Source organism: Rhinoderma darwinii, assembly GCF_050947455.1.
Source record: "Rhinoderma darwinii isolate aRhiDar2 chromosome 4 unlocalized genomic scaffold, aRhiDar2.hap1 SUPER_4_unloc_12, whole genome shotgun sequence".
NCBI classification, from domain to species: Eukaryota; Metazoa; Chordata; class Amphibia; order Anura; family Rhinodermatidae; genus Rhinoderma; species Rhinoderma darwinii.
In genome coordinates this window covers 260,606-269,900 of record NW_027461756.1, presented here as the reverse complement: position 1 = coordinate 269,900, position 9,295 = coordinate 260,606, and the positions used below count along the sequence as shown (strand labels likewise).

Sequence of the window (9,295 nt, the reverse complement as noted above, 5' to 3'; positions counted from 1 at the left end):
ACCTCCACTGTAAGAGCAGTCACACTATGGAACCTCTACTGTAAGAGCAGTCACACTATGGAACCTCTACTGTAAGAGCAGTCACACTATGGAACCTCTACTGTAAGAGGAGTCACACTATGGAACCTCTACTGTAAGATCAGTCATACTATGGAACCTCTACTGTAAGAGCAGTCACACTATGGAACTCTCTACTGTAAGAGCAGACACACTATGGACCCTCTACTGTAAGACCAGTCACACTATGGAACCTCTACTGTAAGAGCAGTCACACTATGGAACCTCTACTGTAAGACCAGTCACACTATGGAACTCTCTACTGTAAGAGCAGTCACACTATGGGACCACCACCATTACCAGAGTGAAGATGTTTTTCAAGAATTAGGGTATGTGCACACACACTAATTACGTCCGGAATTGACGGACGTATTTCGGCCGCAAGTCCCGGACCGAACACAGTGCAGGGAGCCGGGCTCCTAGCATCATACTTATGTACGATGCTAGAAGTCCCGGCCTCTCTGCAGGACAACTGTCCCATACTGAAAACATGATTACAGTACGGGACAGTTGTCCGGCAGCGAGGCAGGGACTCCTAGCATCGTACATAAGTATGATGCTAGGAGCCCGGCTCCCTCCACTTTGTTCGGCCCGGGACTTGCGGCCGAAATACGTCCGTCAATTACGGACGTAATTAGTGTGTGTGCACATACCCTTAGCGTCACTCTGGTTCATTGGCTATGTCTGACATTCATTTGAACGGAGCTGAGCTGCAGTACCAGACACAGCCACGGACAAGAGTGGCACTGTTCCTGCAGAAAAACATATAGCAGACCCATTTTTGCAAATACATTTATCTTTTCTAAGCAATGTTTTATACCAATACTACTTACAGTGACCCCTCCAGTACTCACCACATAATAAGAGGGGTTCAGGCGCTGCTCATTGTAGCTACCTGTAAATAATGAGCAGATATTTGATCCCAGTTTCTCAGAATATCATTATATATCACAGTATATGTTCACGTGTATTTACTTTCCCAAGCCACTATTTCATTAGTCAAGACGAGTGATCGCCTCCCCCTGTATTCTGCAGTAGCAGGTAAACCCCCCTTCAACGTGAAGAGCCTGCAAACAGCACCATGTATCTCAGCCTCCGGGACACTCATGAATATAGCTTAGCCATTATAATGTAAGGACATAACGTCAGCGTACTGGGAAATGTTCAGGCTTTGCCCTCTCTCTGCCACCCAGCACCAGGTCTATATGCCCGCTCCCCCCACTGGCACTATACCATACTTGCCAACTATCCCAGAATGAGTGGGAGACTCTCAGAAAAACAGAAGACCTCATGGACTACCGGAAGAGCCAGCAAGAATGATGAAACGGGAATATCTGGTGGTATGAGATCTGGGTTAGGGGGGACTCTATATTTAGGGGGTCTGGGGTGTGTATTTAATTAGGGGTGTGGGTCTGTTTATTTAGGTGGTCTGGGGTCTATTTATTTAGGTGGTCTGTTTTCAGTTTTTGATGTGTGCAGTATTTATGATTTAAATGTCATAATTTGGGGGTTTCCTATATACATTGGGCAGGACATAAGGGCAAAAATGTGTGGCTGATATTTTTTAGAATCTCCTTCTCAATAGTTGCCGTATTCCTATACAGATGCTGAATACGGCTGGGAACTGTATATCTGTAACTGAAACGGGAAATCTCCATATTATTCTTTACCGAGCTATTGGTGACGGAGGTCTTCCGGAAAGATTTCTTAAGAAGATCCATCACCTGAGGCACAAAGCAACACAAATGAAACATAAAATTAGGCGGCACATGATGATACATTTAGTAACTTGGTCTTTTTTCTGTTTTATGCCCCATACACTAAACCCCATTATAGATCCATCGCAATACAGCACCCATGGGAGTATGTACCATAGAAGAAACCAATGCAGCTGCTATGGGGCCCCTAGAGAGAGGGGGCCCATTCCAGGGTGGTCTTATACCCTTTTTTAATGGGCGTTGAGCCTTAAATCATCTGCAGGAAGCAGGAAAATATTCAGTGACAACAGCAGAATACACAGGTCTAAGCAAATGTATGGTAGTGTGATGGATGGTCCATTTGCTTATATTCTCTGCATTAAATTGAATTATGAATTATCGAGCAGGATGCCGAATTATGCAGAGATGTCATTTCTATTCCATCTGCAATGACCCCCCCCCCCCTTATTTCAGAAATATATCATTTTGAATGTTCTTTCTGATATCGTTATCAGTTAGCCGTCTAGCTGAACGCCCAGAGATAAAGTGATCACATTCCTTATTAATTGTCTTTATTTCATTATTCACACACACACACACACACACACACATACATATATATATATATATATATATATATATATATATATATATATATATATATTCGCAAATAACTCCCACACCGCCTCCATTTAGAGGCCAACATGTGCAGGTGCAAGTCTGACGTAAGCGTCTAATGAAATTATAATATTACATTTGAAATGTATTGTATGTCTGTGATTGGCTCAATATGAAATATTCTCATTGTATACTTTTGGCTGAATCAGAGTTATTGTCATATTGTAAGTAATTGGCTGAAATCAAGCCTATTCGCCTTTTGAAAGATATTATTGAAATTGTTTTTGGCAATAAACCTCAGAGGAGCATTTTTGAGCATACAAGCAATGCCTGTGTCTCTTACTTCTCTCCGATATATCGATATAGTCTATGATTTGGATCTGGATAAATTCCCGGAGTGAGTGTCGGTTGGAACACTCGTCTAAAATTTCAGTCTAATATATTTTGAGCCATTGACTTCCTCAATGTTAGTTACCCAGCGAAGACCTGGATTGTTGTTATTCAAAGGTCCAGGCATTTTCTACCAATGACCATCAGGGACCAAATTTCTAAATGTAGCATTGACCACCAAGGACCAAGTTGTGAATTTTCTCACAAATCCCTGCTCTTGCCTCAGGGTAAGTATTCTCCATGTGTAGTTGTCGAAAATGACACTGCTAATATTGTCCTCTCGTTATATATGTGACTACTTCATGCATATACTGGATACAGCCCCTGAGTATATGAGGGATATCACTGCTTAGGGTTAGATTAGTGGAGGTCCGGGAGCTTCGAGCTACAATGATCTGCCATATTTATTTTCACGTTGTGCATTTTATCTGCGTTGTTACGTGTATGTTTTGTAACGGTAGATGGTTTATTAGAATGTTTGATCCAAGTTTACATCGGATATTACAGTTTCTCTACTCACCTTTTTATCCAGGAGACATGCAAACAGCAAAATGAAAAAGCCCTGAGGAAACGAAGTCACAGAACAATAAGAATATGTAACACACAAAGATAATAACAGTCGTGATGTCACTGAGTGTTTATGGAGAATTATCCTTTGTAACTGGACTCCACAATCCATTGTATGGCCGCTATACGCTGGGCTTATATATCCTCATTTATCATTGAGAAGAATGGATGTTACTATATATTCCTAATAACAGTAAACAATAGCAAAGCTCTACTACTCAAGTCAAAGACCCCCTCACCCACATCATAAAAGTCTTCTTCTAGTTCCCCCATGCTACCTCTAACTTGCTTTTTTGAGAAGAATAATGCAGCTTCTGTCCTCCATCTTGACTGTTTGCAGGCAGTAGCTCTGGTAACTACATCTCCCATAATGCCATGACATGAGTAGTGTGGTCAGATCACATCTATTATAAACTATAGTTAGAGATCATTCCAAATTGTCAGCAGGATATCGGAGAGTCGCAAATTCAGGTCTAACGCACAGGAAAGGCAGCAGACTGTGCATGTGCAGCAGCCTGCAGCCTGTCACAGGCAGTAAGCAAATTCCATGCCACTGCAGGGAGGGGCAGAGATGATTGGTCATAGCAGCCTTAAAGGAACAGTGTCACCCCAAAAAATGTTTTAATATGTTAAAGATATTAGTGCTTTATTAAAAACGTTTGGATTAATTTGTGTGTTTGTGTGTTACTTTTTTTTATTTTTACACTTTTTCTTCCCTATGGGGGCTGCCATTTTTTTTTCCATTTCTGTATGTGTCGATTAACGACACATACAGAAATGGAATACGGCAGCTCCAATCCCATAGGGACTGCGAACGGGGCCCGTTCCATCCACTATGGTGTACGCCGCTGTGTGGGAACGGCGCATGCGCCGCTCCCACACAGTTCAATTTGAAATGCGCGCCGTCCGGCGCCATTTTCCTGTGGACCGGAAGTCGCGGCCGGACAGTAAGATTACTACTTCCGGTCGCGGCTTCCGGACTTGTGCACATGGAGCAGCGGCAGCAGACGGAGCGGACGGGCCGGAGGGAGCCGCGGCGGCAGGAGCAGGTAAGAGATTTCTATGTATGTTCGTGTTTGTGTGTGTTTACTACTGTATGTAAACCTACTACACTGTGTGTTAGCTCAAAAAATGGCGACACACAGTGTAGGAGGTTAGACCGTTCAATCCCCTCGTTTCTCCCGTCACTAGCCAGGATAAAGGAGGGGGGGATTCTGAGAGCTCACTAGAGCGAGGGATTTTTACCCAATATTGCAGCATAAAGCAATGTGGTTGCTTTACCACATGCAATGCTGCAATTTTGGGAATGGCTCCATCTAGTGACCAGTGCTGGGAAATATTATAAATTGAATCCAATTTATAATATTTCCTGACTCGTGAAAAAATAAAAATAAATTAGAACAATGTTTAATCACCTACACACTAATTGTTTAACTAAAAAAAAAAATACATGTTTTGCTGGCAACACATTCCCTTTAAATCACCTGCCAGATTCAGTAATAACAGCAGAATACGGATGTAGCCATCTTTATCTTGACTCTGATAACTTGCTGCAGCGAGATATCACACAACAAAAGCCATTGAAAAGTCATTGAAAAAGTCAAGATAAACGATCTTTCCATTGTGTATTTAACCCCTTCGGGACGTAGCCATTTTTTGATTTAAAATTTTCGTTTTTCACTCCCCGCATTCCAAGAGCCATAACTTTTTTATTTTTCCGTCAATACAGTGGTGTGCGCGCTTATTTTTGTCGTTTCTTTTGGTACCATATATAGTTCCATATAATGAACTGGGAAACTGAAAAATAATTCTTTGCGGGCTGAAGTTGGAAAAAAACTGTGATTCCTCAATTACTTTTTGGGTTTATTTTTTACGGCTTTCACCGTGCGGTAAAAACGACAACTTATCTTTATTCTGTGGTACAATACAATTACGGTGATACCACATTTTATATCGTTTTTTTTATATATATTACTACTTTTATTGATCATAAACTTTTTGTTACAAAAAAATATTTTGTTTCGCAACATTCTGAGAGCCAGAACTTTTTTATTTTTTCACCGATTGAGCGATGCGAGGGTTTATTTTAATAATGCTATATTGTAATAGTTCAGACTTTTACAGACGCAGCGATACCAATTTTGTTTACTTTTTACATTACTTTAGGGGGGAAAATGGAAAAAAGTTTTTTCTTTTAAATTTTAATATTTTATTTTTTTTCACTACTAAAAACTTTTTTTCACACATTTTTTAATAGCCCACCTAGGTGACTTGAACCAGCGATCATTACTATACTAACGTATTGCAGTATATCGTCATTTTGACAGGCTCCTTTTTACAGGCTCCTGTTAAGCCTTAGCAGAGGCAGAGTGAAGGCAGCCCTGGGGGCCTTCATTAGGCCCCTGTGCTGCCATAACAACCGTCATCACCCCCGATCTCACTGAGGGGGGGGTGAAGACCTGTCGGAGGGGGCCATTCCCTCCTTTTCAATGCCTCAGATGCTCCGGTCGCGATTGATCGCAGTATTTAAGGGGTTAAACAGCCAGGAACAGTGCGATCGCTGCTCCCGGGTGTTAGTCCTGAGAGTCCGCTGTAAAATACAGCCGACACCCAAAGCATATGGAGCGTGCTTGCGTTTTCACACATCCCTCCGTAGACTGTGGGGGATGCGTGATGTCCGAGGTTGGCCACGTTCTATTGGCAGGAACTGTTGATTTCAGTGGGAACAGATAACAATGTAATATCTAGGGTGCAAGCCCAAAAGTCCCCCGACATATGCTGTGAGGGCAAACATGGTTCGAAGAGGTATGTGAAACTATGAAATGTCCTCAGGCCAATGATTGCACCTGAACATCTCACCTATTCTCATGAGGAGCTTCAATCATGACAGAACGTAGACAAAAATAAGACAACGCCACATACTACAAACTCAAACTGGCCATAGACATTCGATTTTCGTAATGACTCCTGACGACTTCCATAGAAACATCTACTGACTATCTTATTTATGGGGGCTGAACGATGGCCCACCGAAGATCCAACGGGTATGATTTCAACCTGGTCAATCCTATGGTTTTGTTTTTTCTCTCTCTCAAGATAAGCAGTTTCCGAGGTATCAGGCAGCCACTTATCTTCCTCTCCATGACAACAGGAAAGACATGTTTTTTTGGGGGGTAAAGACAGAAATTCTAGAAGCTTGGCCTCCTTGGATCAATCATTGACAACAAAGAATCTCATACAACAAGGATAAAAGATGCGTCAATGATCGAAATTGTTCAGCCTATGGCATATTCTGTAGCTCTGGATGGATTTCAAAGCTGGATACTAAAGAAGCAGAGCAAATCCTTGACCAAATCAAGCTGAACCTTCCAAGGACAAATAACCAGACTGAATATCAAAGATATCACGTTACGTCATTGAGAAGGCCGAGCAACGAAACATTATGGAAAAAAAAAAACCTGGGACCCCCTACATTACACTCTAGGTGCCTCCACCTTCACACAACGACCCATTTTCTTCATATTATGAGTAGAAAATATCTAACTTTTTGGGGAGACATTACCTGCAGAGGGTTGAGAAGTACAAACAAGTATTGTAAAGTGAGATCATTTGGGCTTGCAAACATGGGAATCCCGATTGCCCAGGTCAACCCAAACTGGGGCGTGCAGAAGAGGACAGCTTTGACCAACTTCTTAACAACTTCTTCATCTTCACTTTTTCCTTCGGAGACTGATGGTCTGAGAAGTTTATGGATCACAAGGATGAGAACGAGAAAATGTCCCACTATAATTACTATGGTGGGGACATTAAATGCAATTAAGGCTCCCGAACTTCTATCCAGCCAACATGTGCCTTTCATCCTGTAATGTTGAGGGAAATATACCAGGAAGGTTCCCAAGGCAATAGCCAAAGGGCAGGCATATCCCAGTAGGATGGAGAGCGCCAGGAATTCCTTCTTTGTAACATGATGGAAAACAAAGACTAATCGAGATACCAAAAATATGCCCTGCACCAAAGTCCAGCAGAAGAAGCCCAAGAGGGAAAGATGGGAGCAGAATGTAAAAGCCGCACAAAGTGTCTCCTGGATGTCCTGTTTAATTAAGTCAGAAGCTAAAAATGAGATATAAAAAATGAAGAGGAAAACGGACATGTGAAGGATGGACACGTGTCTGTACACGGCCATGTTCTTCCTGGATTTTCTCAGGAGAATCACTTGTATTGAGATACAAAGGAGAAGAGACACGCTGGAGATGCCAAGTCCAACCATTGTGATGTAGTCTAATATGGTGTTATCAAGACTGTCTTCTGGAATGGAGCCCAACATCAAGACGGCAAAAGAGGTCAGGTGATCACACAGACATTTGGTGATCCCTTCGGTGACTTGGGTTAGGCAACCCTTCGATGACCACTTATTCAACGTGAAATCCCAGAACACGCATACAGCCGTCTGGTCACAGGAGCGGTTCCCACACGTGAAGGTCATATTTATATTGGCCAAGTGATGGCTCTTATCATCCAGCATCAAAATGTTTGTTCTTATGTCACTGGCCACATAGTAACTCGTCTTCCCATCGTCATCGTATTGACTGTTAAATGTTCTGTTCTGTGGTCTACATGTTACGGAAAAGATGCTGATATTACAATCTGAAACAAAGTCTCCGGTCAGGGATATGGTGGTGGTGGAGGCATCGAGCTGAAAAATCCTATTATCTTGTAGGACATCACATGAGGCTGTGGTGTACTGGAGGTCTAAGTGGTTGGAGGAAAAACTGAAGGCTTCGTAGGTGGTAGACATGACGGGGAAGAGCTTCTCAAGACACCACAGTAGATGTGGACCAAGATTTTCCTCCAAACTGTATGGTGGATCCAAGGACATGTCGCTTATCAGCTGATCGGTGATGATGAGAACTTTCTACGAGAGAAAAAAAAAAGTATTTGCAACTTCAGCCCATTAAGATGTTACCTTTCCAGAATCTTTTTTAGGTAAGTTATGAGAAATTTTAGCAAGTGTCCTAAATAATGAGCTGAGAATGGGTCTTGGGGATCGATTTTCTGTATTTGTACATTATGCAAATATTCCTATAGGGGTTATGAGACCTTATATTGTCTTGCAGTGGCCATACAGTGGTGCTACATACATAGGGAGGCTGGTGCAGTAGTGCCAACCACATAACTATGTCCATACAGTAGTGCCCAGCATACAGAATAGTCTACACAATAAAATCAACTACACATGAGTACCCGTACAGCAGTGCCAACCACATAATAATGCACATCTCATGGCACTACATAAAAAGTATTGCTGGTACAGTAGTGGCCATCAGAATAGTGCCCCTCACTGTCTATAAAATAGTGCCTACCCCATAACATTACCCATACAATAATTTCAACTGCACATTGTAGGGTCAACCAATAATGTCCATAACATATTACCACGTAAATAGTAATGCTGGAACAATTATGCCAACCACATCACTATGTCCATAGAGTAGTGCCCACCAAATAGCATAGTCTGTGCAATAATATCAGCTGCACATTAGTACCCATACAGTAGTGCTTACCCCATAATAAGGTCCATACAGTAGTGCTTACCCCATAATAAAGTCCATACGGTCGTGTCCATCACATAGCCTAGCTCATACAATATTACCAGTAACATTTTAGTGCCCATACAGCAGTGGCAATCACATAATGGCACTCATATAGTTGTGCCAGCCCTTAATACAAAGCCAATACATTAGTGCACCCACATGGCATTGCTGATACAGCAGTGGCAGTAACCACTATATGGGTGTCATAGTATCAGTGGCGGATTATCATATGGGCGGTTCGGGCGGCCGCCCGGGGCCCGAGGCTCCCAGGGGGCCCATGGCAGCCCGAACCGCACATCGTCCTATAAACCTATTCAGCGCGCTAGCGCTGCTAACTGCCGAAGATGGGGAGGACCAGGGAAGTGGCCGGGATCC

The 9,295-nt window shown here is 42.5% G+C and overlaps 1 protein-coding gene across 1 annotated transcript; it reads right to left on the bottom strand.

Moving 5' to 3' along the window:
- Window positions 1-928: 928 nt before the first annotated feature.
- Window positions 929-8,205, bottom strand: LOC142684056 (adhesion G-protein coupled receptor F3-like). The gene is made up of 4 exons (XM_075847445.1): window positions 6,892-8,205; window positions 3,283-3,324; window positions 1,728-1,781; window positions 929-952 (listed from the first exon to the last, which is right to left on the bottom strand). Exons 1-4 carry the CDS (start codon window positions 8,203-8,205, stop codon window positions 929-931), a joined length of 1,434 nt encoding a protein of 477 aa, XP_075703560.1.
- Between the last annotated feature and the right edge of the window lie 1,090 nt (window positions 8,206-9,295).